General features: G+C 57.2%; 1 protein-coding gene across 2 annotated transcripts; it reads right to left on the bottom strand.

Annotated features, from left to right (window-relative positions):
• Positions 1–71: 71 nt before the first annotated feature.
• Positions 72–27,869, bottom strand: KCTD5 (potassium channel tetramerization domain containing 5). 2 transcript variants are annotated; one of them, XM_032606670.1, is made up of 7 exons: positions 27,580–27,869; positions 15,548–15,656; positions 13,785–13,876; positions 11,709–11,804; positions 8,311–8,436; positions 5,446–5,504; positions 72–1,751 (listed from the first exon to the last, which is right to left on the bottom strand). In XM_032606670.1, exons 1-6 carry the CDS (start codon positions 27,832–27,834, stop codon positions 5,460–5,462), a joined length of 723 nt encoding a protein of 240 aa, XP_032462561.1. In that variant the 5' UTR covers positions 27,835–27,869; the 3' UTR covers positions 72–1,751; positions 5,446–5,459. The 2 variants fall into 2 exon arrangements, with proteins under 2 accessions (XP_032462561.1, XP_032462562.1); XM_032606671.1 differs by lacking the exon at positions 5,446–5,504 and having other exon boundaries at positions 27,580–27,868.
• Between the last annotated feature and the right edge of the window lie 102 nt (positions 27,870–27,971).

The raw sequence follows: 27,971 nt of genomic DNA, 5'->3' as shown, positions 1-27,971 counted from the left end.
CACGAGCCCAAGGCGGCGCTTCCGCAGTAGTGGCTCTTCCGTGTATTTTAAGACACTAACAGTTGTTCTGCTCATTCATAAATACACAATTTTATTTGCTATTTTTCAGGGGAAACTTAGGCATTAAACTGTAAGCTGATAAAATACGGATACCTAAAAAAGTACAAAAGTATAAATATCCCCTTACAATAAATTTTAGTGAATTAAGTCTTAATATCTTTAAATTAAAAAAAAAAAACCCACAAGCCTATCTATTACGTCAAGGTCACAAATCAAACAACGCTAAATGGCCAGCAGCGCCCCACTGGTACACCCCGAGGCCAAGGAGGGGCTGCCCAGCCCCCGCGCGCTCCACCGGGAGGACAGGTCACCAGGGCCAAGTGTGTCCTACAGAAAGATTGCTATAAACGGATGAAGCCAAACATTTAACAACATACAACAGACCTTACAAAAGGAGGAGGTAAGTCCTAGGTGCTGGAGAACTTGGTTCATCAGGTAATATTGGCAAAGGAGAAGAGGGCACAGGCAAGAAGCCTCTGGAAGCGTCTGGAACCAGACAGCGGTCGGTAGGCACAGCTCCCCTGGAAGCTGGAGGTCAGGAGGCAGAGCCGCCTGCCCGGCCAGGCCCCCCAGATGGACAGGACCCACGACCAGCTGAGGAAGGTCTGTTCTCAAAGCATGCGGACAGCGGTTTTCAAAGGAATCCCAGTAGCTCCATCACGTCATGGGGCAGGGCCCGTGCAGCCTGTGTCCCCACCGCCCCAGAAACGTCAGAGAGAACTGCATAGTTACACGAGAGAGCCGGCGAGAGAGAGATGTTTGTGATGTGCTGTAAACATCCAATTTCCAATGTGACCTGGAGTTTCAGCTCCAGAAGCCGGGTGGACAGGCTTCCCGCCCCGACCTCCATCCCAGGCGAGACCAAGGCACTGATGGGCGCCAGCTCCCCCTGAGCCCCAAGGTGGGTCAGACGAGGCAAAACTTGTACCTCCCTTTACATGACTTAACAGATCAGCCCAAAAGGCAGCAGCACTTTTAGGCATTTCTAAGAAGTGAAAGCACTGGGTTGTCTATCCACAATTGGAAAGAAAGGATGCAAAGGTCTCTCGCCTGGAAACTACAAATGGAGAAGCCTTGACTGTGCCAGGCCGGATCAGGCCAGTGGAGCCCAGCTCTGAAGGAGGACCGGGAAGTAGTGAACACGTGGAGGCTGGGAGAAACCACCAACCGGTCATGTCTGGGAGGCACAGCAGACCCCCTGCCCTGAGGAAGAGGGCCTGGTGCATGCCAGGGTGACCAGCAAGCACCCAGAGCCCAGGGCTGTGGTGCTGCGGCCACTTCCTACCAGCAAGGCCCAGGCTCTGTTACAGACTGTTTATGTAGCACCAAGAACGCTGTCCTTTAAATGATCTTCGGTGATTAAAGGGTCAGTCAGGAGCGCCCTGCCTCAGGCCCGAGCGGCACTTGTGAAAACCAAGCGGAGGGCCCTACAGAGGCGCCCGCCCAGGCAGCATGCCGCCTCTGAGTGGCGACGCCCGGCCTCGGACAGCTGGTCCTGTCTCTCACCACCCACCTCAGAGGCAAAAAAAGGATTCACACCCAGATCTCTAGAGAAATTGTCAAAAGCAGGTTTCTTCTCACGGCCAAGCTTCCTCGACATGGCAGATCATTGCATCTTGGGAAAAGGTAAAACGTCTCTTCAGTTGTCAACACTGTGTTCCTCACATCCTTGAACCCCGTTCTTGCAAAATCTGAAAATGCCAAATGCAGACAATGAGGACTCGGGCCCTGAATGGAAAGGCAGCCTGCAGCCAGGAGCTTCACGGCCCTGAGGCCAAGTGCCCTGCTTGGGGGTGGAGCCCACCGCAGGCCAGGGTCCGAGAACGGGGACCCCGTTGTGCAGGCCTAGCTCGCCCACCTCCAGGCCGCACACAAGGGGCAGGCCTCCCAGCTCTCCACCTCTCCACCCGAGCCTGACATCACCATGCCTAGGAAGTAGTGAACCTGTGGAGGCTGCGAGAAACCACCGAGCAACCACACCTGGGAGGCAGCAGCAGACCTGTCCTCAACCCGGCGCCTCCCGGGCCTCCTGAGACATGCGGCAGGGCTCCGGGGAGATGACTCCTCATTGAGGCCCCAAGGACTTCTGGGCAGCATCTCTCTCGATGGCCTCCTGAGGATGGGAGGCTCCCTGCTCCCAAGGGTGCCAAAGCCCACCTGGCGGTTTAACTGCCCACCGACTCCTGATTTTCTCTCCAGCCCAGCTTGATCCCGGGCAGAAGACACATGTGTGCAACCAGGGCCCCATGGGCCGCCAGCCCAACCTGCCCCGCCAGCCCAACCTGCCCCTCTTCTTTCTTCCATGCCCCATCATAAACCACGTCCCTTCCACCCTGCAGCCACACACCCAGAAACCTGGCCCCTGGGATTGCTGTCACCCCCACATCCATACGTGCCAACTTGCTCCCCACACTGCCTGGCTGGGGTCACATCTTCTGTAAATGGACCACCCTCCTTGAGGGTGCCAGCCGCCTCCTTGCTACAGCCAGACAGGACTCTCTGGGACACACACCTGACCCCACTGGGGGACCCTGCCAGCCCTCGGCCGCCATGCTTGAGACTCTCCCTCCCACTCCTCCTCAGCACCTCGGAGCCAGAGCAGCGCCCCCACCCGGCCTTCCTCGCCACTGGAACCATCCATGCCTCCCATCTTCCCCCAAATCAAGCTGCGAGCTCCTCAAGGCCACAACCCCATGGGAGCCAGGGGAGACTTTGGAGCTGGCAAAGTGGGCTGTTTCGACACGTCAAGCGTGGCTACTGAGCATCAAGTAACCAGGACAGAAAGGTCACACGTCCCGGCCAAGCCCAACCATGCCCAGGCCAGTGCTGTAAGATGACCCTCCCTGCGATCCCACTGGCAGCGAGAGTGGCCTCCTGGGGGCATTTTCCACTTGAATTTCAGAGCTAAGAGAGATACGGCCCTGAGGACACTGTGTGTTGCTGAGCCCTGGACCCGGTGCAACGCGGGGACATGCCTGGAAGGGGCCCGCCCTGCTCATGCCAGGCCCAGCTCACACGGATGCCCAGCCAGAGTGAGGCCCTGCGGGCACAGGCAGACTTCTCAGGCTCATGGCCAGTGGCCACCGGCCCTGACTCCAGCTCACTGTCAGGGCGGCTGTCCAGAACCACACGGCCCATCTCTCACGTCCCCCGAGGGCTTGTTCAAATGACTCAAGAGAAGCCCAAGCTCTCCAGGCTGTCCCCTGACGCCCCCCCATCCCTGTGGTTCCCCAGGCCTGTCCCTCTCTCTCTGACAGCTCCGAGGCCGTCCAGGAAGCACACCCTCTTGCCCGCTGCCCATTCCCCAGTAGGTGCACCTTCCACTGTGCTGGGGGAACAGCACCCCAGGCTGAAGGCCCCTCCTCAGGCCAGACAAGGACAAGCCCCTAAGCCCGCTCACTGGGAAAGCCCAGGAGGCCCCTGTCAGAGGGACATGGTCTGAGGACGTGACTTGGGGTGAGGGTGGGTCCCCACTCAGCCCTAGAGGACCCTCTGGCCCCCATGGTGCTAGTCCCAGCCCCAAGAAGGTCTGCCACCCTATCATCGTGGTTCTTTGCAGGGAAAGCTGGAGTTTGGGGGGCCATGAAGCCGAGAGCTGCTCACTCAGTGGGAGCCCAGCAGAGCAGACGGTGTCCGAGTTCACAGGCCTCAGTGGTGGAAAGGACAAGGCCCACTAACTACCACGCGGCCTGGGAGCGAGGTGACAGCACAGGAAGGGCCGCCCTGCCAGAGCCAGAGCCCCAGTGACTATCTCCTAACAAGGACAGAAGACCCCTCCTGGGACCTGTGACGGTCACGGCCTGTCTGCCCTGGAAGGAGCTCTCACTTGGGCTGCCGCCCACAAGAAGGCCTGAGCTGGGCCACAGGGACTGAGCAGGCTGTGCATGGCACATGGCACCCCCGCCCCCCGCCCCAACCCAGCGGGCCCAGGGGCCAGGGCCACACCAAGGCTGCCCTGCCATCAGCTCACCTCGCCCCTCCCACAGCCCAGACCCTGGCAGTCAGGGCCACTGAAGCGGCTCCTGCCAGCAGATGTGAAGTCTGTAACTGGGGGTGGGGGGTGGGCAGTGCTGCTGAAAGAAGCCCCTCCTCCCTCCTGGAGGTTGGCTCCTCTGTCCCTGCCCCCCCACCCCACCCCGTGTCCCTGGCTCCTACCACAGTTGACCATCAGGCCAGGCCAAAGTCAAGCTGAGCCCCTAAGGTGCAGTCACTCCAAACCGAGACGGGCCACAAATGCAAACTACCGCCTGATTTCAAATACTTAAGAGAAGAGCGAAGTAAAATATGTCAGTGATTTTTTAGGTTGAAATGACAATATTATGCATGTAATGGGCTAACAGTATCAGCATCAATTTCACGCATGTTTTTACTTTCTTAACGTGGCTGCTAGAAAGTTTAAAACAACAGATGGAGCTCGTGCTGCACATGCCCTGGACGGCAGTGGTCCAGACTAGGGCCCAGCAAACCTTTCCTTAAAGGGCTAGGTAGTAAATACTTCAGGATTTCCAAGTCAAGAGGTAAAGCTGAGGATATTATGCACTCATTTAATCACCAGAAAAATAACCACTAAAAACGCAAAAGCCATTCTTGGTCTGCGTTCCCAGACCAGACCCATAGCCAGATGTTGGCCTCTCAGCACGTGGCCGGCCACAGGCTCTTCCCAAGCTCCTCACCTGCAGGGCTTGGCGGGGAACCCCTGCATGACACCTGTGCCCTGCCCTCTCTGGGCCTCACTCTCCCCTGTGCAACACGAGGGAGCAGACGAGGCGCTCCCTGCTGATGGGATCCTGGCTGAGCCACAGGTTTTTGACAACAAGAAGGGCCAGGAGGCAGCAGGGACTTGAGGAGCAGCGAGGGGCTGAGGGGGCGTCCACGGAGCCTCTCATGACAGGGCAAACAGAAGGAGGGTCCCCACAGACTCCTCTCCACCAGCACCCCTAGTCTGAGGCATGAGGGAGTAGGGTGCCACAGGCTTTGGTGTCGGGATCAGGGCCCACTCTCTGTGGCACAAGCTCCGACTCCTTGGCCCTGAGCCCGTGGGTAGACTGGTGACAGTGGGGAGACTGGCGGGCTGGGGGCTGCGTGTCCCTAGGGGGCGCAGGCCCGCGTCCCTGCTGCTGGCACCCATGGCAAGGAGGCCCTTCCCAAGCCTGACACACACAGCGCGGAGGTGCCTCAGCCAAGGTCCCAACCCCACCCACACGGGCATCCTCAAGGGGACAGACAGCCCCGCCCTGAGACAGACTGGCTCCAGTGCAGATCTATGCGCTGGCATCTACCATGGAAGGTTCTCTGTCAACTACAGGCATGAGACAGACGCAGCGGAGGAGGGGCTGGGATCAAGGAGACTAAGGTAGGTGGTCAGTTTCAAGGGCGCAGGCTCACCATGACATTTACACTTAATCTGAGTCATTCCCTTCGTGACCCGTGTCCTCGTCGTCACTCTGGCTCGGCACCGGCAGGCGGCAGGGAGGAGAAGAAGAGAGGGACCGTCAGTGCAGGGCGAGGCGAAGAAGAGAGGGACCGTCAGTGCAGGGCGAGGCGGGAGGCAGCAGAGGGAAGCCCACCCAGACAGGCCAGGTCTCCACGGGACAGCAGAGAGCACGGCGCTCAGGAATGGACCTAAAGTTGTGCTGTGCGGCGAACTACAGGCCAGCCTCGTCCAGATCACACTGTGGGGGGAAGCACGACGTCCCTGGGCCCCAGCACTCCCGAAGTTCCAGTTTTCCTTCCCTCTGTGTTGTGAAAAACTGAACCTTGCCCAAACAGAGGTCTGGCCTTTGCCCTTGGCTCCTGGGAGGTCATGACCTCCAGGACACACCAGTCTGACCATGTGATGGGGGGGTCAGTTGGCTGGGGGACTGGAGACTGCAATCAGGCACATGGGTGATCAACTGTTGATCAATGGATCAATCATGCCTACGTGACTGAGCCCAGTAATATCTCTGCACACGGAGGCTGGCGGGGCACCCCCGGTGGGCGGTGCTCTGTGCACGGTGCCACGCATCCTGACTGCACAAGGAGCACCTCTGCGACATGAGCTCCACGTCTGGCATACTTCCTGGCCTCTGCCCCACACACCCTCCCCTGGCAAGTTTGAAATCCCCCCTCTTTCTGTACTTCCTGTAATAAACTGTAACTTTGAGCAGAACAGCCAGCAGTGAGTTCTGAGTCCTCCCAGCAGATCATGGAGTAGTAGAGTGGTTTGGGAAGCCCCTGAAGTTGGGGCTGCTCTCAGTGGACCGGTCCCCTCGCTGAGTTGCCCGACCCCTACCCGCTCTCTCCTGTCACTTCCACCTCAAGACACGTGTGTGTGTGTGTGTGTGTGTGTGTGTGTGTGTGTGTGTGTGTGTGTGTGTGTCTGGCCTGTGCTGTGGGCACCCAATGAGCAGGTCCACAGTAGTGGACCCAGTGTCCTCAGAACATGAAGTACTGCTCCAACCAGGCTGTGCACAGGTGTCCCCAGATCATGACCCCCAATCCGGCCTCAACACTTTTCCATGGCTTACAGAGGCCCTGGCTGTGCTCCACCTCCTGGGGAGCTCCTGCCACGGCCCCAGTTTAGAAGCCGCTGTTGCTGCCACACTCCAGAGCCAGGTATTTCTGGAGAGACAAATAGGGCCGCACTTTCAATGGCAAAGGGATTTGGGGTCATGAGTGGAGTTCTGTCAGCACAAACGCATCCCTTCTGCAGCTGAAAAGCCACCCGAGGGACATGAGCTCAGGCAGTTGCCCTGGAGAACTTGGCTATGAGAATTTTTCAAGTTCAGAAATAAAAGTTTCTAAATATAAGACAACTTGCATAAGAGCCCTGCAAATGCTCAGAGAGGTATGGCTCCTCGTGAGGCTGGGGGCTCCGGGAGGTGGGGTTGCTTCCTACCCTGACTCAATAGGAAGCACGTCCCCAGGCATGGCACCAGAACCCCTTTTCTCCCGGCCCATTGCGGGGACCTGCACGAACCCCCACGACAGCCTGTCCTGGGCAGCGGCGGAACAGCCCGGGCCCTGCACTTGCACCTGCAGGCACCCTTGCAGGCCAGGGGTTGGGGGTGGGGGTGGGGGCAGGATGTGAGGACTCTGGAGGCCCCAGGGCCTGGACAACTGCCCAGTCGTGCTGGGGTGAAAGAGCTGCCTCAAGCACCAGTGGAGGATGGCCACCACGGGAAGACCAGCGGGCGAGGTGAATCTGCCATCCATTCCCAAGCCCATGCCTCCAAGGAAGACCCTGAAAGGCTCACAGGGGCAGTTCTAGGCAGGTAGCAGCCAGGGTGGCACCAGCCAAGAGTGTGAGGAAGGCCTGGAGCCCCTGGTTTAATGTCATCAGTTAAAACCTCGCTGGCCTTGTCCACACTCACTCAAAACACCCTCTGACAGCATGCCAGAGCCTTCCACCAGGGCCGCCTGTGGGCCCAGGACACACAGGCTGGCTGCCACAGAGCCCCTGGGTCCCCTCAGAGCCGGCTATGGGGCTGTCCAGGCACCACCTGACTTGAAGGTCCAGAAGTCCTGCCCAGGCTGATGCTGGACTCTGCAAGGACAGACACATCTGGAGTCACCGACCTCAGGAACAAGCCCAGAGGAGATGCCACTGGAACCTGTCACCTCCAGGCAAGGGTAGCAGCTGCTCCCTGCCACGAGGCTGCCCTTGCGCTCCTCGGGAGACAGAAGGGCCAGATGTCCAGCAGGGAGCTGGTACAGTTCAACAGGAACTGGCCTGTGCCAGGCCAAGGCAACACTCCATGGAGTCTCAAAATCACACATCCTGCCGGATCTGCTCCGTTTACAAACCAGCACAACTCCCAAGCCTGGGATGGGTGTATCCGAGGCAGGTGCCACCAGGAGGCTCTGCCCTCCAGCCTCGACGTCCCCAGTACCCAGGAAAACAGCCCACAGTGGCATCACTCAGAAGCATAGCCCCCACCGGCAGGACTGGAAGACAGCAACACTTCCAGGAGCAGGCTAGCGGGTTAGAAGAGGTGAGGGCAGAAGGCCTGGGCTGTGGGAGCCGCAGCATGTTCAACAACCCCGCGCTCCACCACTCGCGTCCCGTGGACATCCGTGTCCTCTCTTCCAGGACTCTGCTTCTGATATGCCAGGCGAGAATTATGTGATGATGGACAAGCAGCATGAGGCGAGCAGGCCGCCAGAAAGCCTGCATGGCCAGGAGCGCCGCGACGACAGTAAGAAACAACACAGCAAAGGAGAGAAACCCAGCCCTGCAGAGGGCACTCGGGCCGCAGCCTCACCCACCTTGGCCTTCTCACTGGGCTCACTGGTCGTGCCATACGGGGAGTTGTGCAGCTCCTTGGAGACCACGCAGAGGAACTCGGCCTGGTCTTCACTCCCGTAGTTGTAGGAAGAGCCAATGCTGACCAGCTGGGAGGAGAGAAGGCCAGTGGGATGTGGGCAGAGCCTCACACACCTGGCTCAAGACCAGCCCCCCGCCAGGAGGGAAACAGCCTGCAAAGACCCCCCGGCAAAAACGGCCGATGCTCAGGGAAGCTAAGGGACAGGATTCAACCAAGAGACTTTTAACGAACTTACTGAAAATAAAGTCCCTGAACACCGACACTCAAGCTCAGATGCACCCATACACACACACCACGTGCAGGACAGGCCTCCTGTGCCAGCACGTCCAAGCTCCTCTCAGGTTCCTGGCTGGGTCCAGGGGACGCTGAGTGACCCGGGGAGGGGAATGCGACGCTGGAGTGGGCATCAAGCAGGCCAGGCCCGAGAGGAGGCAGCGGGGCGGTGGCACTCTGCTCTGCCCATAAGTTGTGCCCTCCGCACGGGCTCTGAACACACAAGTGTGAGCACACGCCCACACACATGTGAGGGCGAGTCCCTCTCCAGGGAAGCCAGGACCAAGCCTTCCTCTCACTGGGGCTACTGACTGCGAAGGGGCATAGGAGGGCCACAGCAGCTCCGACAGGCTCAGGGAGAGATGCCGGGGCTGTGGCTTCCCACACCTCAGCCACAATCCCAGTCTGGGTGTGTCCACGCCCATGGCCCTGCAACCCCGGGCCTCCAGGTCACTACTATAGCCACACAGGAGCTGAGGTCCGACCTGCCTGCTCCAGCTTAGCCCAGAGCCACCAGGGACTCTGTGTTTAATCAAAAGAAAAGCACTAAAATTGTAGTGAGCTATCAGTGGCACAATTATCGAGGCAGTGCCTGGAAGGCCCTCCATCTTTGCCTTCTCTACTGATGGAACTGCCCACGGAGGAGAGGCCAGGGGCGGGAGCGCCACGTGCAGTGACAAGGACACGGTGAGCACCGCCGAGTGAGGGAAGTGTGCAGAGCGGTGCGGGCCGCTCTGGGAAAGGAGAGGAAAGCCCCAGGGCCAGCATGCCCACCCTGTCTCTTTGGTGGAGAGAAGTGGATGGTTTTTAGAGGTTATGGAGGGAACTGACCAGACCCCCTGAGAAACTTATCCCTCCCACCCTTCCCCCAAGGCTAGGTAGGGTGCCCACCTGTCAGCCTCTGCCAGAGATAACACTCTGGATGCTGGGGAATGGGGTCCAGGGAGTTTGTGTTTTGTGTACACATACAGGTATTTGTTTTCCCAAACATGGGACTGATTTTGCAGCAATGCTGTTTTGTAATTTCTTTGTAAACCTTAGGCTTTTCAGTGGGGGTTAGATGGCTAACAAAGCGAGAGTGAAATAAAGAGTTGAGGACGGGGAGGAAAAAAAAAATAAAAAGGTCTGTTCTAGGAACAGACTGGAAGGCTGTTCTAGGTTCATAAATGCCTCTCAGAGACAGACCTGCCACCTGCGGACCTCAGGGGTGCCCGGCCCTGGGTGCAGATGGAGCAGCGCATATGCAGCCACTCATAATCAGGTCTGCCCAGGGACCACATCCTCACGAGGCGTGCAAGCCTCTCAGAACCTGGCTCTGGCCTTGTCGCTGACCACTGGCCAACTCTGGGTTCAGCCCCATCACCTCGTGGGGTCCCAGGCTCCGGCCCCTCTTCCCCTGCAGTTCTGGCTCCTGTTTCTAGGAAGCAGACAAGTGAACAAATGTGACCCTGGTTCTGGGGTTTCTCTGGCATGAACGGGGGGAGCACGTGCCCAAGGGAGGAACTGGGCAAAGCGGGTGAGACTTGGGGAGAGAGGAGCTGCTCTTTGCTGTGGGTTTGGGATCCGCCCAGAGGAGCTCAGGACAAAGCCCCTGAGCTGGTCTCAGGGAGGATATGCCCATGCAGGAGGCACGGGAACCCCTTTCCCTTCCGCAGGAGCCACAGCGAGGGTGACCTAGTTCACGGATCCTGAACCAGTGACCGCAGCTCCTGTCTCCCCAGCCCTTTTCCAGGCTGCACACCAAGGGACAAAACGAGGGGCGGTGGGAGCCTTCCTTTTCTTTGTGATCCTGGTGTGACTGTGCTGGGGTCAGGGAGTGAGGAATGCAAATGTAACCACGGGACCCCGCCGGACACCCTCCACACCCCCGCCCCAGGGCAAGGGCAGGGCATCAGAGCAGCCCTGCTGGCTACGTCTCCGGGTGGAGAGTGGGACACAAGTGCCGACTGTGCCTTTCATGACATTTCAAGAGGACGCCAAGCATTCTACAGCCTGATTCATTATTTCAAAAGACCCATAAGAAAGGGTAGCCTTAATTAGGAGGGATGCCAGGGGACCCCATGATTTCCCACCGTGGACAGAAAGCTGGCACCAGAGGAGGCTCTCAGGAGCCAGAGGGGGTGGGCTGGGGTCACAGACCTGGTCTCCGCCCTTCAGGACCAGCGCCCAGGGCTTGGGCCGGGCAGGGTCATAAGCCCAAACCTCAGAGTCTCTGCCTAAGACACACAAATAGCGACAATGAGCTTGTGGGCAAGGTACCGCCCACTCAAGAGGACATCCTTGCCGTGTTCTCAGGCCCACAGGTAATGGGCTGCAGTTCCCCAGGACGAGAGGCAGCATGCCCACAGAAACACCAGAGCGCTGTGGACAGAGGGCGGTGGGTGGGTGGAAGAGACTTGGCTCTCACCCCTTCTCACAGGCATCCTAGCAAAAGCAGAGCTGAGGAAAATGAGGGGCATGGCCGAGCCAGAGTCAGCAGCACTTTCCAATCAAGGGCAGGATAGGGGGCTGGGGGACTGCAGAGCAGCCCCAAGGGGAAGGGCAACTATGCCAGCAGCAGCACAAAGGAGCCGGAGCCCCATCTGCTCGGCCAGCACGGAAGGGCCAGGAGGGGCCAGGGCGGACAAGGGAGGGGATGGGTGCCGGGGTCATGCCAGGAGGCACTCAGGATATCGACTCCACACACACACACACACACACACACACACACACACACACACACACACACACACGCACACGGAGATGTTAGAAAAAAGCACACAGAACAGTCCTCCCACAAAAGAATGGGCGAGACTAAGAAAAATAACTGCAGAGAGAATACTAGGGAGGTGGAACCCTAAGAACAACTCTTGCCGCTCCCCCCATCACCTGTGACCAATCTAGTCAGGACTGGTACAGCTGCTGCTTGTGAGACGTGCTGGAGACATGATGGGGACCCACGCTTCCATGAACTGCAGGCCGCCCAACACCTCATTACTGGTCCCGGGGGCCAGCTGACCTGAGGACCCGAGCAGGGCCTTTATAATTAAAAGATCCACTGTGCTGCAGGCTCAGGGGGTACTTTACCTGCTCAAACTTCCAGCCATCGGACATGGTGGAGACCATCTGCGTGAGCTCCTCCTCCTGACACTGGAGCACACGGTACACGTGCTTCACTGGCACCTGTGAGAAGGGCCACAGGTGAGGGCAATGCCCATGCCCCGCCCCCTCGCAGCCCCGCCCCACATGCCAGTTGGGGATGGCGACGGGGGCCCAGGCGACGGGGGCCCAGGGGAGGCCTACGGTTCCCTTCCACCTCTTGGGCCCAGGTCGTGATGCCTAAAGAAACCCCAAAGGCATCCACCGAAGAAGCAAAACAAACATTCTGGAACAGCTGCCGTTTTCTGCTTTCCCATCCACCTCCAAAAATATTTCCATTTCTGAATTCCAAAATAAAATGAGTCATGTTCCTGAAATCCCAAGAGCACCTGTGGCTAGATGTGAATACACGATGACAGCCATTCCTGTGCCTTGGGGGAACCACAAAAAGTCTCTGAACTAAGGGGGTGCCTTGAGAGCTAAGCAGGACCAGCCTCAGCCCTGCTCACAGAAAAAAGCTCTCAGACACGCACAGCAGCTCAGACAGGAGCCCGTGGATCTTCCGATCCACTCACCCACCCGACCTTCGCTGAGCTATGCTCCAAGCTCGGCTTCTGGCAACACCGCAGGGAGCACTGGCCAAAGGCCTGTCCTAATACAGCTGCCGCTCCAGCCGATACACAATGTGTCAGTGATAGGGTCACAGCTCGAAGTACACGGGTCACCACACAGCCCAAGTGCTTTCATTTGTGAAACAGTGGAGGACACTGAGCACTGCTCAGCCTGAGCCTGCTAATCCCCTTGCCAGCCTGTGAGGGGGCCTCTCCCACATTCACCATGCAGGGGGGACACAGGCACAGAGGGCTGGTGCCAGCCCAGGTCACAGGGTTCGTAACCAGGGGGGCTGGGCGGAGGGAAAAGAGGCCTCAAACTGGCCAGAGATGACTGGGGAGCTCGTGGCCACATCTCCTGCCCCCTCCCCAGGCCCCTCCCGCTGTCCCGATGGCCCTGTGGCTCCTGCAACAGGGAGAGGGCGGGAGCTGTGTGGTGGGTGGTCCCAGCCTCCCACGCCGTCACCCCAGTGTGCCCTCCCCTGGCCCCTGACCAGCCACTCAGAGCGGCCAGGCTGTCAGCAAGCCTCTTCACAAAGGCCAAGAGCTCCAGCTCTGGGCCTGCCGGGTGCCCAGCGGAAAAGCCCGGGGTGGGTGGGGGGCAGTGAAAGGGTTTTAAGTGGACGGAGACTCTTCATGTAGTCTGGCATGAAGCTCTGAGAGAAAGTGCACTTCACAGCAGCCTCCTGGCAGAGGGAACCCGCCAGGCAGGGCCTGGCGCTCTACTAGCAAGTGCAGAGCTGGCACTGCAACAAAGACTAATGCCTAGACCCTCTGGTACCTCCCTTCGTGGGAGGTGCTAGACACAGCCCATCTCAAACAACACTGGCCTAATGGGCAGCAGAGTGGCCGTGCTGGCCCTGGCACTGCTGACCGTGCCCAAGTGCAAATGGGTCCCACATGGGGCTCTGCACCATTGGGGACACAGTCCAGCACAAAGAGTACCTATTGAGCCCTTCCTTCCTGGTAAAAGCCAAACTCTCATCGTGCCTACACACACCTACAGGACCCCCACCTCATCCGTCTGTGCCCAGCTTGCCGCCAACTCCCCTGTGCTGTCCCTCCAGTCACACTGGTCCTCTGAATGGGTTGAGTACTCAGCTACCACAGGCCCTTTGCACTCGCTGTGCCCTGTCTGCAATGCCCTCCCTGAAACGGCCACACACTCAAGCCCCACAGAGGCCTCCTGCTCTCCCTCTGCCCCCTCCTCACCCTCACTGGACCGTCCTCCTCAGCAGCTGCTCATCGTTCCCCACTGGAGTGGGGCCCCCGAAGCATGTGCCCTGTGTGCCGGTCAGGGCGCCAGCTGACAGCACCGCGGGAGGTGTCCAGAGGGCGGGCCACAGGCACCAGGACAACTCCAGAGGAAGCCAGTCAGCAAGGAGGGAGGGAAGTGAGCCGCGCCTTTATGCCAGGCCTCGGAAGGTTCCTGCACCTTAGTCACCGGTCTCACCTGTGATGTTCTGCTGTCTCGTTCTCTAATTTTGTCCTTTACAAGTTTTATTAGTGAGGTGATATTGTAAAATTCTGCTTCCTCCAACACCCCTAGAATAAAGAAAAACAACTATAATTCCCACCAGATCAAAGAATAAACGTTGTGCCTCTGCCCCTCAGTGGACCGGTGGCCCGTTCTCAGCCCAGCCCACCGGAAGCCCCCGGCCCCCGTCCTGCCATCCTACAGACTCTGCAGACACCGCTGGCTCTCAGGGCCCCCAGGGTGCACACGGAGAAAGGGCACGTTTGTGGACACACGTCTGGCCCGCGTCCTTCCAGGTGACCTGCTGGGTGCTGAATTCACGCCAGGCCCCCGGGACGTTTCTCGGACAGACCCCCTCCAGAGCCTGCGGCCGTCTGTCCCGGGCTAGCGGCCACCTCACATGGGTCCCTGTGTCACTCAGTCAGAAGACAGCTGGTTGAGAGGCTGCTCAGCTGTGGAATTCCTGCCAACTTAGGAACCCTTTCCTGCCGTTTGCAACGGCCCCAATTTAGGGGCTCTGAACGGCCAGGTAACTCTGAAGAGCGGATCGGAGGGGTCCTGCCTCGGGGCTCCTCATGGGTATTCCAGAAGGTCAGGCGCATGCCTCCTGCCACCATGCCTGGTCGTCCCAACCAGTCTGCACTCTGCACAGCGGGCCCCGGCGCTAGCGGCACCGGAGGCTCGGAGCCGTGGACTCTGTCTGACCCTCAAGCTGCAGCCTAATGAGGTCTCAGGGACTCAGCAGAGCGGGTGGTGGGGCTGCCACCGCCCAGGCAGACGTCTCTCTCTTCAAGGCCCCAAAGGGAGGTGCACCTGGCACGTCCCATCTCAGGATGATGCGGGGCGACGTCCTATCAACCCTTCCCTTTGGATCCAGGGGTGGGGACTGTGGGGCTGTGAATAAGCCCTGGAAGCCTCAGGATAAGCACTTTGGCCTGAAGGGCCAGCCTTCTACCATCCAGACGCTCCAGGCGCCCCTCGTGCTCTGAGGGGCAGATGGGAAACGGCACCCGTGGGGGCCTTTCTCCCGAAAAAAAGCACTGCATCTGAGGCTGACGGAAGACAGGTGAGTGAGGCCAGGCAGCAGGGGCTTGATCTGTGGCAAGTACCACATTTGCTTTCTAAGCAAGTCATGCTGGGAACAGTTTGCCTAAAACTGTACAGCTGCACACACAGAACACACGTGCGTGCACGAAAAAGACGCTGCAAAAGAAGATGCAGACACGCAGTCGGAGGAGCAAGAGGGCCCGGAGAGAAGGAGGGAGCAGGCTCAGCTCAACAAGCAAAGGGGAGAGAGCCCTGGGCTCTCAGCACCGACCGGACCCTGAGCTGGGAGCCATAGCACAGCAGGCATCTGGAAACGCAGGAAGAACTCAGAGGGGGTTCTGCCAGGGCTGCCCCAGAAGGAGAGCAGACTCGGGGTGACCGACACCAGGGACCCCCGGGAAGTGGCGGGCCCCAAGCTGTGTGAATCAAGGCAACCAGAGAGCAGCGGGCCCCAGGGAGGAGCCCCACCCTCAGGGCACCACCAACCGGACACCTGAAGGAGGGAGTGGGTTGCAGTCCCAACCAGCCCCCACCCAGCTCTGGATTGTCTCAGCTTCCTGGAGGAAGAAAAGGGGAAGAGGCAGCACCGAGCAGCCCTGTTCCCTCTGAGATAAGCATCTGTGAGGGATGGAGCTGGAGAGCAAGGGAGGGCCCCCCCCACCTCCCCGATCCTGGTCCTGCCTGCGACTCACCTTCCTCGGCAATGTCTTTGTTAATGACCAGCTTTCCGTGTCTCAGGTAGTTCAGCACAGGCCCAAAATAGGTGGGGTCTCTGTCGATTAAATAGGCACCTGTTTCATCCTACAAAGAACAACACACCAAGGTGAATCCCAGACAAGAAAGCGCAGTTCCCACAGCTGGCCCACAGCCCAGCCACAGCTAAAGGGGGTTTTGGAGGCTTGTGGACTGTACGTGTCTAACACACAACTGGAAGGATCAGCATTTATGGCACTTTAGGGAACCCCTAAGCAGTGTCGCCTGCTTCCAGCCACCTGCAGCCGTTGACCCTGATCTGTCACCACTGCAGGTGAAGCCAAGTTTAAGCTCTGCTGCGTCAAGGTGACCTCCCTATTTACTCTGAGGCAAGGAGATTGTGTACAAGGCCTCTTTCCTCATAGCTCCAATAATTCCTTTCTTTTATCCTTTTCTCATTTCAGCAACCGTCCCACAAGAGTAACCTGACACACTTTTCCCCATGGGATGCTCTCAAAAGTGGGACTGATGCCAACAGGTCAGCATCTGAAAGACACCGCGACCCAGGCCGCTGCTGCTCATTTTGGGGCTCCTCGCTGGGCAGGACTGGGTAGTCAGAGGCTCATGGAACACAGCTTCATTTTCTGTTGCCAAGTGACCCTAGAGCTCCCCTGAGACTGCTGACCACCGAGGAGGCCTCCCCCACAGCAGCGCCCCCCCGGGGTCCATCTACAGAAGGCGCTCCCTCCACACCTGGGCAGGCCCTGCTTCGCCCCCAGGGCCAGGGCCTTTCTGAGTGTTAGGGAGCCTCACTGCCCACAGCACACAGCATCAGGCATCTTGGCAGGGAGGTGGTGAGGCGGAACCCCCTGAACCTCTTGGACATAGTGAGCCCATGGGCCCCAGAGCTCACTCCCACTGGGAGGAATCTCATCCGTGAAGCGGAGTGCTGTGTTAGGGCCCCCTTCTCACTCATAAGCATCAAATCTGGAATTTTGTGTAATAAACCTGGTGGCTTCAAGGGTTTCCTCCTGAGTCCACAAAGCTGTAAAAACCTGCTCTCCTCAGATCAAATCCGGATGTGGGGCCAGCAGGACCCAGAGCCTCGCTGATGGGTGGGCAGGCCCCGCTCAGCCCAGAGCACCTCTGCCCCTTCCTCTCTCCCACAGGCCCTGGGTGCTCAACCCAACCTCCTGCCTCGATAGGCCACTGCCTGGTCCCCCCATGGGCTTCCTGTCCCCCAGGGCAGCATCCAACCACACATAGATCCCCAACTTCGTCTAAGGAAGCACTGGTCAGATATTGTCCCAAGGGATCCTGCCTCCTGGCCTGGCTCCTCAGCCCTTTCTCCAGACTCCCTAGACCCCTCCTCTTCTCCAAGCAAGGCCAGAAGACCCCTGGGACAGGCTTCAGGAAGAATGATGCTTCAGCAGCCTCCCTACTGGTGAAAAACAGCCGCCATTTCCTACAAAGGGGCCGAGGTCTGGAAAGAAAAGGATGGAGCTGCCACAACACGGAATCCAGGGGCTCTTCCCTGCACCTTGTGGATGAAAAGAGCCCAAGTGTGACAAGTGCAGATTGCCAAGCTCAGGAATTATTCATCGACTCACTGCTACCTCCACAGACAGCTGGCAGAAGGTCGAGAAGGAAAGATCAGACAAGGACTGGGCTCATCTCCGCCCTCAGGACACCCCAGGGAGCCTCCCTTGTCACACGGGGCTGAGGCCCCACGACGGGGCTCAAGGCCATGCCACCGACACACTGGGTATCTCGCTCAGCACTGGGAGTGGGCGGGAGAGGAAAAGGAAGTGACCCAGGCCTCCAAAGCCTGGAGGGATGGGGGATGGGACAGAGAAGGAGGGAAAGGAGGTGAGCCCACAAAACTGTAGTGGTGGCACGCCCAGGGCCAGGTGAGAGGGCCACCGCCCAGATGCAAAGGGACCCCAGACCAAGCCCTGGAGAGCACTGGAGAGCCAGCGATGGGGCTGGGCCTCCAGACACCAGGCTGACCCGTAGAAGGGCAGGGGTGGGAGGCCGCTGAACAGGGGTGGCTTTTTCACTAAAATGCCACATGGCCAATGCTCCGAAGGAACTCCTACCCAGGCCCAGCCCTCAGCTCGGCGCACACCAGGCCAGGCTCGTGGCCCCATCTTAGGGTGCCTGAGGTAAGGCCCTCTAACCCCGGGGGGCTGAGGACTCCCCAGGAGGGACTGGGGATCCAGCACCCAGGCTGGCAAATGCAGAGGTAGCAGCAAGGGGCGGGGGGACAGCACGCCCCCAGCAGCCTCCCCAACATGCTCCCACCCATACCCTGTGCTCAAAGGCAAGTGGCCTCCGTGCTCAACTACCCAGCCATCCAAGGGGAGGGGCAGGCTTGTCGCTGCGTGGGAACCCCTGCCTTCATAAAAGGAGCAGCCTCACGGATACATCCAGAACAAGGCCAAAGAGTCCAAGGTGTTTGCTGCTAACTGGGCTGGAGCCCAGGCCCAAGGGTGGAAGAGCAAAGAGGACCCCACCTGCATCTCAGGGTCTGGAACCCAGGCTTTGTATCTACCAACAGACGTTCCTGGTGGCCCACCCGGAGAACAAGAGAGGCACTGGTCCCTGGAGGTGCTGGGAGCACAGCTGGGAGAGAGCTGGCACCACGGCAAGGGGGGCACAGAGCCACAGTTGGAGGGAGCATGGAGGTCAAACCCCTGGGGTCCAGGCTCACGCTCAGCTACTCAAGGCGCATTGCTCCTCTCTCCAGGCCTCAGCTTCCCCATCTGTCAAATGAGATACTCAGCCAAGAGGAGGCCGGGGGCCCTTCTGGCTCTAACGGTCTGTGTCTAGTCCAACGTCTCTTCAAGGTGACAGAGCTGGGCTCGTGACCTGTCCTGGGGGCTGGGACAAATTCCAAGGCAGAGGAAGCCACATGCTCTGGCCACAGAGATGGGGAAGCACTGAGCCAGGAGACTGAAGCACACACCTGGCCGGGCCCTCGGAGGCCTGCGCCTTCCACGCCTCCTCCCCGGGCAGGAAGCGAAGGCAGTGCCTCCAGTGACACCCTCCCCCCCCCCACCCCCCCACCCCCCACCGCACAGTCCGTGGCTTATCTTAAAAACCCGTGTGAAAACCTAGAGGAGGCCATCCTGGGCACTCAATCCACACATAGGTTTAGAAAGCTGGGGCCGAGCACCCCAGAAAGAGAGGCCTGGGTGCTGGGCATCCAGACCTGCATCAGAGCACTGGCTGCCCACAGCTGGGCACCATCCCCCCATCTCATGCCAGCTCCCTGGGTGTCCCAGGACCTGCTGCCTGAGCCAGCCTCCAGGGCACTGGGGAAGCTGGAATGGGCTTCAGTTGGGACCCTTGTCACCCCATGCTTCTCCCACGTGGTGTCACCAGCTGAGGGCAGGAAGCTCAGTCCAACAGCTGCCATGCTGGCCCCAGCAGTGTGGCCTTAGCACTCCCTCCCAGGAGGGAAGACCCACCCACCTAGACCTGGAAATGCAGGCCCATGGGGTGACCCTAAGATACTGAAGGTCAAGTGGCCATCCCCTAGCAGTGACAAGCCCACCCCTCCAGCCCTGCCACTGCTAAGCAGACTTCAGGAGGCTTCATGGCAGCTTCCTCCATGGACCCCCACAGGGTTCTCTGGCCCAGTTTCTTCCTGTGGATTTGTTTTGCTCTGATGGGCTTCATTAAGAAACAAGGACGAGGACTTCCCTGGTGGTCCAGTGGCTAAGAATCTACCTGCCAATGAAGGGGACACAGGTTCAATCCTCGGTCCGGGAAGATCCCACATGCTGCGGGGCAACTAAGCCCATGCGCCACAACTACTGAGCCTGCGTGCTGCAACCACTGAAGCCTGCATGCCTAGAGCCCATGCTCTGCAACAAGACAAGCCATTGCAATGAGAAGCCCGCACACCACAACGAAGAGTAGCCCCCGCTCGCTGCAACTAGAGAAAGCCCACACACAGAAACGAAGACCCAGCACAGCCAAAATTAAAAGAAAGAAAGAAAGAAAGAAAGAAAAAGAAACAAACAAGGCTGAGACTCTAGGGTTAGGAGAGACTGGGCAGCAGCATGTTGGGGCGGCGCTCTCATCCTACAAGGAGTGCCGGGGGCCCCCAAATTCCACTGGGCTTTATCTTGGACAACAGCCCAGAGGACCGCAGACTGACTCTCGTTTAGAGGCACCCAGGCAGGAGCTCTGGAGGAACACCGTCTTCCAGCACCTAAGCCCGAGCAGCACTGGAGAGTGTACGCGTGCCGGCAAGGGCTGCCTGCACACTCGACTGTGACCAGGCTGCGACTGACACGGGCACCAGGGCCCTCGGCATCTCATGTTGCTTGTGTTTGTAAGTGGCCCTGGGGGCCTCCATCCTAAGGCAGAAATAAAGAAAACTACAGAACACAGAAAAAGAGAAAATACCAAAACATCCCCAATTCAGAAGTCTCAGGCTCACTTATGCAAAAGCAAAGAGAGAATGGTCTCTGTGACACCCACACCAGCAGCGGAAGGGGACGCCCGAGGCTCGGCCACTGGCAGCTGTGGTAACAGCACCCCATCCATCACCTGTTCACGGGAGAAGAACCTTGTGATGTGCACTTGGCATGGTCACACTTACAAAAGGCAGCAAGACACGAGGATCTCTCTCCTCCCTCCCTCTGTCCTCTCCTCAATTTATATAACAAGCGTGTGCTACATTTATATAGTGGCAAGGCTTGAGGTTTTTGGGTTTTTTTGTAAAAGAGCCAGAATTAAGATTGCTTGCTTGACAAATCATTTTCCTCTATTGACTATCCCCACTTCTCACTGAATCTGCATTTGACCTACTTGTGCTGGCTTTTAAAATATATATCTACCGTAAAGGCATAAAAGAGAGAAATGCTGGACTTAGCTCTTGAATATTTAATGCAGGTCATGCCCGTCAGGTTACACACTGTTTGCTGGTGGCTCACTGACACCCAAGTTGGCCGAATCCCACTCCAAGGGGGCCCAGTCTCCGAGGCCGAGCTGCTGGGCTCCAGGGAACTGTGAATCCTGCATCCCTGAGCCTGTGCCGCAGAGGGAACGCCCTGGCCACGGCCAGAAGCACCTTGCCCGCAGTCACTTCTCTGAGAGGAGCCAGCAGGCAAGACAGCCACATCACATGCTCTCTGAGGAGACCCCTGACCTGCAGTCCCAACATGGACAGAGGCAGAGAATACGATCCTAATTAGAAACCCACACAGCCCCACCCCGTCCACTCCCTTCGGAGCAGCCCAGCAGCCTCAGCCCTCGGTGGTGGTTAGGAGGCAATGCTCTGACAGGGCCGCTGAGGTTCTCCTGTTCGCCTGTGCCTGAACCTCACGTTCAAGACAGATTCGAGTGCACTGCGCGGCGAAATATCGTGGGTCCAGGGCGGGCCCCCCACCCCCTTGATAGAACCGTGCACATAGCCTTGAAAACAGCCATAAGGAACAAGGGTCGAGGAAGTCAGGCTCTCAGGCAAGGCTGTAGACGGAAATGCATTCTGTGGCCACGTCTCACTCCAGCTCCGTGCATTCTCTGGAGAGGCCTGCACCTGGCTCCTTTCTATCACATTCCCAACTTCCACAAACACACGAGGAAATGGAACACGAGAAACACACGGCCACTGGAGACTAGAAATGCAAAGAGTTGAGTGTCCCAAGCTAAACGCAAGATGTATTCTGTCAAATTTCCCCATTTGAAACCTGAACGCAAAAGCATAGAATTTTCTGTACACAAACATTTGCAATCAACATAATTAGAATTAATTTTCACTCTGAAATTATCCATTTCAGTGATTCTGTTTCACTTTAAAACCTTCACCTCTGCCCTCTTTTCTCTTTTGTTTTCTACAGTTTGTCAAATCCTTGACCTAGAAGACGCCTTAGACAACACCAATTACAAATGAGGAAACAGAGGCCCAGAGACCTGTCCAAGCAGCGGATGTGCAGAACTGTGCTGACGTGTGTGTGGCAGTGCTGGCTGCTTCTGACTTAGCTTTCCCCATATAAGACCCTACGACGCCCTGTGTACACCTGGAGATCGGAAACCCTCCAGCACACACAGGGAATAAAGGAAAAGCAAGAGCTCTGGGTCATTCCCACCCTCAGATCTCAACCAGCACCTAGCTCTCAGGGCTCTGACCCCCGGGTGCCTCCCAGTCCTAGAATGTGGCTTAGAAACAGAATTTAGGGTGACATAGAGGACTCAAACGAGGCTCACTAAGAAACAAATGCAAGAGGACGTGTGAAAGGACCCCAGCACATGAGGATCCTGGTTATTCTCGTAGAACAAACGTGCTTCAAATTCACCTAAGGTGGGGTTGTGGGGGGTCCCACCAAGCTCCACGAACAAGCGGAGATGGCTCACAGGGACCGTTCAGCTCAGCTGGACCAGGGCCCACTTGGAGCAGATGCCACATCAACTGTGCAGGCAGAAACAGGCATCGGGCCACCCCAGGGTGTGGGGCAGTCGTGAGCAGGATGCCATGGGTGGACCTGCCAGACGGAGAGCCACCCGTCCAGGTCTCAGTGCTATGAACATCTCTGTCACAAGGCAAGGGGGCAGCCATCTGTCCGAACTTCTCAGGTACTTCCCTCCCTACAGACACTCCAGTTACAGAACACCTGCACATAAATCCCCTACAGATGCCACACTACTTAGCTTGGTTGAGAGAGAGAGAGAGAGAGAGAGAGAGAGGTAGAGAGAAACTAGGAAGTCAACTTGACGTGGAAACAGGCAAAAACCACGACCGCCTGGGAGAGAAGCACCAGTAGGAAGAGCCCAGGGTCCCTGGCCGCAAACCTCCCCACAGTGGTTCTGCCAGCCTGGAGGCGAGGCCCCCTCCAGGCCCAGAGTCTCCAGTCCCCTGGACACCAGTCACTCAGCTCAGGCAGGCAGGACATTCTGCAGCCAGGACGCCCCGCCAGGGGTTCACACCACGCCCGCTGCTCCCAGGGGTGCCCAAGCCCTCCCCAGCAGCTGCCCCACAGCCACTGCCCTGCTGGCTCCAAGGCAGCCTCTGTTCTCTTCCTACGCTCGGCCCTGCCGGCAGACAGGTGCAGAATTCCCCCTTCCTTCTCGCTGGGGCTGAAGAGCAGGCCCACGGCTCTGCTGCACCCTCGCCCACCTCCCCTCCTCACCGAGGACTGCCTGGCGCCCAGCACTGCCTGCCTCTCCGTTACCTGTTTCGAAAGACCTACCTTGGCCTATGTAGTGGCAGTGATGGGCTGGCCCAGCTCATCACCTCCAGAACCAGCCCCAACAGAGCCTGACTTGTAACACCAGGCCAGGATCCTGGAAGTCCAACTACTGAGGAAACTAAAACCCACAGAACATAATTCGGATGACGAGGAAAGATGAACGGTACACACCCCTGCTCAGACGCCTCCCTGATGCGAAGAGCCCATCCCAGACACACATGGAGGATGATACTGAACTCTGGAGCTGTGTTCTCCAGGCTCGAGGGCATCAGGTTTCTTGTACAATAACTCAATGGCTGCCCAGGAAGCTGTGCCCCTCCCCCCTGGCACAGGCTCCAGTGCCCAGAGTTGGGAACCGGCCCTCCAGGGCCTGTCCTAAGAAGTGTCCATCTGGGAAGCAGGGGGCACTGAAGGGCCCAGCTTCCACACCCCACCCTCTGAGGCCGGCCCAGCAACCAGAGCTACCTGCCAGCAGCATGAGGTTTGCGGCAAGTGAGGGAGCGTGTAATAAGTGACAAATAGGAACAAAAACAAATTCTGAGGGGGACAAAAAAGCATTCTTGGTACATTCTTTCTAAAAACAAAGTACAAAAGTAAAATAAAGACTACTAAGAGCCATCTCTAATTCCTGCAACGATCCGGCACCAGGCACTGTGTGGGGGAGGGCTCATATTCCTCAGCTTCCTTAATTCTCACAACTCCTCCTCTGTGACTCTGCTCAGAGAGCTACATTAACTAACCCCAAATCGCAGGGCAGGTTAAGTTGTGGGTGGAGTCAAAGTCAGGCCTGAGTCCAAAGTCTAACTTGGCCACCATGAAAAATGCCCCGTACCCCCAACACCCACATCCCACCAACTCCAGACCGGAATGTGCTGGGTGCTCGGCAGTCTGGGGAGAGCACCAGTGCTCGAGGTGGCCTGCTGGCACCCTGGCCACACAGACCCCTCCCTGGGTGCCACACAGAGTCAGCTTCTCTAAAGGACTTTAAAGATTCCTGGCCCAATGAAAGCTGTCCTTGAGCACCCCTGGAAAGCAGCCATGTGCACCCACTCCAGGGGAACGCAGCCACAGATAAGCCATAAGGAGCTGGCATCTCTGGGTTCCCATAAAACTCTATTTGCAAAACCAGGCAGGTGGACCGCAGCTTTCTGACTGCTGCTCGAAACCAAGACCAGTCACTGTCCTGCTGGCCAAGAGCAAGTGAAGGTTGCCCGTGCGGTCGGGGGAAAGAGGAACTGCTCTTCAGTTGACGACCACCTCCTCCCAGCTACCCTCAGACGGCTGACAGGGGGACAGCTGATGGCTGTGTCCGATGTCCCGAACAGCTCTCCTCACTAAAGGCAAGCCCTTCCTCAGGGCTTCCCTGCTCAGGTCCAAGGGGTCCTGTGGAGAGGTGACCATGGCATCCACGGCGAGTGAACCCCCACTGCACTGGGCCACCACCTGCCCAGGGCCTGAGCCAGGCGTGGGGTCAGGGCTGAGAATATGCTCGGAGCCAATCCTCAAGTAAAGCGTGAGACAAAATGCACAGTGGCTCGGGACCCCCACTCCTGGCCTCAGACCGGAAACCCAGCCCTCTCACTGGGGCTCACAATGCTCTCAGCCTTTCACCTCTGACTTAGTCACACGGAACATAATCTGCCGTTTCACTCTAAGTAATCCCCACTTCTCCTGCCAAGTGGCTTAAAAGATAGTCCTTCCACCCACACCCCCATCACTTAGCCCTGTCTGTAAAACTCCTTTCACTATCTTTCTAATCCTGAAACTCTAGCCAATACCAAGTACGCTGGGGGTAGGCACAGGCAAAGAACTGCAGAGGACATGGCATGTCATCAGAAACACCTCGACGGCCCCACCCCTCAAAGACCCATCTGATGCCACCACATCTGCAACCCCCAAGCCAGGACAACGGCCCTGTTGAAGGGCAAAAGCTCATGTGAAACACACAGTTTTCTCCAGGCCTGGCTCAGCTGCAGAGACTGAACCCCCCCACCCCCATCCCAAATCCCACTTAATCTGAGTGGTTTCCAACCACCAAGTAGTATTTCCTGTTTCCCTTTTATTCCTAAAGCATCTCCACACTGAAACAGGGACTGATTCAGCTCTGAACAAACTCTAACCTGTTTTCAACAATGCCACTGGGCCAGGTACCATGGAATACAGAGAGATATAACCCAAATGAATCACATGTCGAGTATTTACAAAGCACTTCTGGGAAGGAGTGTTACACCTGGCCTGCCCCTGATGGAACAGGGGAGAGAAAAATGACCCAGGATACAGGTGAACAGATGCCGAAATGAATAACACAGACACAGCCCTACTGGGGAAGCACCAGAAGGAAGTGAGAATTCACACTTGGGCTATCTATAGAGAGAACTTCGTGGCAGCAAGGGCCCCGAGTCAGAACTGGAGACAAGAGGGTAAGGGTTTAGCGGCTTGGGGCACCGTGGGCACTGGGTCCCAGTTACAGCCCAGCTCCCCACCCCCCCTAACAACCAGTCTGTCGGCTATTTAACAAAGCACTCCTCCAGAAAAATGTTCTGACACCACCCCTCCCACAGAGCTTCATGACTGAGCTCCCCGCCAGACCTTGTGCGTTTAACAGCAAGCTCTAGGTACTCTCCCAGTGAACTCCAAACCCATCAGGCTCCTGAAAGATTCCAGATCTTCCACTTCTTGGAACTCCTCCCCCTGATCTCCCCACCCAACCCCGACCCAAGCACTACTCTGCAAGCCCAGGTGCTCAATAAACAGGAGACAAATGCCCAGCAGGAAATCTTCCACCAGGTGCGTCCAGCCCTGTGAATATCTGCAAGGTATCCTTTCATCAATCTCAACTATGCGGTCAGGGCTTGGAGATTTTTACATGTGAATCAACATCCTGTTTCTCTTCCATCACATAATTGCTAGCATCCCACTCTTCCAAACACCCCTTTCCCTCCACCCTCATCCTCAGATTCCTCACTCAAGGTTTAACTACCTAGGAGTGAATCTCTGGGACACTCTTTCACCAGAACCAAAGGGGTAAAAAACGAGGTAAAACACTCTACGACCATGACTAACGGGAATTAGCATTACTCCTTCTGGCAAATTCACATCTGTGGCTAAAACTAACCCATATTTACTATCAACTATTTTATGAGACAGAAACTGTATCTGCTGCATTACCTTTATGTTCTAAATTTCAATTTTACAATTGGGAAATCAAATGTGGTTAAGTGGATGACGGTGAAAAAAAGCAACTTCAACATAGACATACTCTGATAAAATACCCTCCCCAAAGGACTACTATACAGTAAAGCATTTTTTTAAGTAGTCTTGAAACAGTAAAGACTTAACTGGGCAAACCATAGTTAATCAGCTCTGAATAATTGTCTCAGTGCCGAACAGGCAGCCATTGCTTCAAAACACCCCAATGGACAAGAGCAATGTAAAATCGTACTCAATATACAAAAGAGAAACCCTCAAGTAGAAATGCAAGTGAATGACTACTAAGGCTCACTGTTTAAACAGAAAAACAAAACAGTAAAACATACACCCACGCTATAAAAGGAAAATCATAGCTAACAAAAGCTTATTTCTATCCTGGAGATGACTGTCATTTTCTGGGAGGTCAACTCTCTAAGAGTGGAGAGCTTGGTCAAATGAGCAATGGAAACAGCTGGGGGGGTGGGGGGTACCAGAGCGCTGGCATCTCAAACCCTGATTTCTACCCATGACTGGTGGTTTTGTGGTAACTCGAGTTCTCGTTTCCCAATCATAAGGTCATGCCACACAGAGGATGGTCTGTGTCAGGCTTCTGGATCTTGAAGAGGGATCTGAATCTTTCTGGGAAGCCTATGCCTGGCAAATGCTGGGCTGGCAAGGCACAAAGCCAAGTGCAATTATGTAGGCTCGAGTAAAAGACACAGGAAAGTTAGAATAAGGTTTGTGAATTGCCTAGGATAAATACAGGTAACAACTATTCTTCCAACAGAGCCTTTTCTGAGTTTCAATGCTGTTCAGCTCCAGAGATATTCTTCAGCCACACAAGTCTTGTAAAGGTAACAATCAAAATAGTTTCTAGTATCATCTGCACAACAGTATGAGCATTTAATCTGATGAAAGGCAATCAGCAAACCAAGCTAGAGATTCCTATCCTTTTGAGAGGGCAATAGGAAAACTAGGTTAATTAGAAAGCAGATTGAAAAACATTTCCTATTTTGCCCGTCCTTAACACCCCTAAGCCACCCCTTAATATGAGCAACATTCCGTTTGAAAAATCACTCTATGGACGGCACTTTCTGAGAGTGCTGAGTGGGTGCGTGTTGCGGCTGAAAACGATGGAGCACCAACTCTCTAAATGCAAGTCACTGGGAAAGGCAGGCCACCCGTGTCAACCCCCCACACCAACGTTAAGTCAAACGTCTGGAATGTGAGAAGATGAGAAGAACACCAGGGTTCTCGGATTCCAGAGCCACTAAGTACACTGGGACAGAGAAGAGGTGTTCTCACACCAGGGGCAAAACAATCTGGGGAGGAAAAGAAAGTAGATCCACAGCAGAGTCCGGGGTCTGCAAAACCTCCTCCACCGAAGAGCAGAGAGGGCGAGACAGAGAGACACCCCGAGGTGGACTGGCTGGGGATCTTCGAGGGTGGTGGGCGCCAGGGCGCCATCCTCTCCTTCCCCGGCCCAGGACAGGGAGTCGGGGGGCTCGGGTCGAGCTGGTGACGAGGGGAGCGCGGGGCTCGGAGCCGAGGCGGGTCTCCTCAACGTGGGGCAGGGGGCGTGCGGCGGGCCGCCGACCAGGGCGGCCCAAACCCTCCTGGCTGGCCCGCGCGGCACTCACCTTGTCCGAGTCCAGGTCGGGGTCGGCCTGGCACAAACGGTACAGGAAGGATTTCGGATCCCGGCACAGTGTCTGCCGAGTGGTGAGGAAGTAGGTGCCGCCGACGTTGAGCCGGACCCACTTGGACACGCTGCCGGGGCGCTGGGCCAAGGCGCCGAGCCCCGCGCTACAGCGGCGGCACAGGCTGGTCCCCAGCCCCGCCCCGAGGCCGCCCGGGGCCAGCGGCAGCAGCTCGCAACGATTCTCCGCCATCATCCCACCAAGCCCCGCCACAGCTCCTCTCTACCGGAAGCGTCCGGCCTTTAATACAGTCCTCCGAGCTCCGTCCCGCCCACAGGTCCGCCCTCGTAAAGCGCCCACCCCGATGTCACGCGGGAGGCGGAAGTTCAGGT

The sequence above is a fragment of the Phocoena sinus genome, chromosome 15, assembly GCF_008692025.1.
Source record: "Phocoena sinus isolate mPhoSin1 chromosome 15, mPhoSin1.pri, whole genome shotgun sequence".
Taxonomy (NCBI): domain Eukaryota; kingdom Metazoa; phylum Chordata; class Mammalia; order Artiodactyla; family Phocoenidae; genus Phocoena; species Phocoena sinus.
This window is presented reverse-complemented; position numbering and strand designations above follow the sequence as displayed.

What these genes read in the sequence shown, in the direction of transcription:
- KCTD5 (XM_032606670.1), bottom strand. Translation starts at nt 27,834, where the DNA reads ATGATGGCGGAGAATCGTTGCGAGCTGCTGCCGCTGGCCCCGGGCGGC. An exon ending in CAAAGACATTGCCGAGGAAG is followed by an intron (nt 13,877 to 15,547) that starts GTGAGTCGCAGG and finishes TCTTTATTCTAG; the next exon opens with GGGTGTTGGAGGAAGCAGAA. An exon ending in AGCCCAGTGAGAAGGCCAAG is followed by an intron (nt 5,505 to 8,310) that starts GTGGGTGAGGCT and finishes GTGCCGAGCCAG; the next exon opens with AGTGACGACGAGGACACGGG.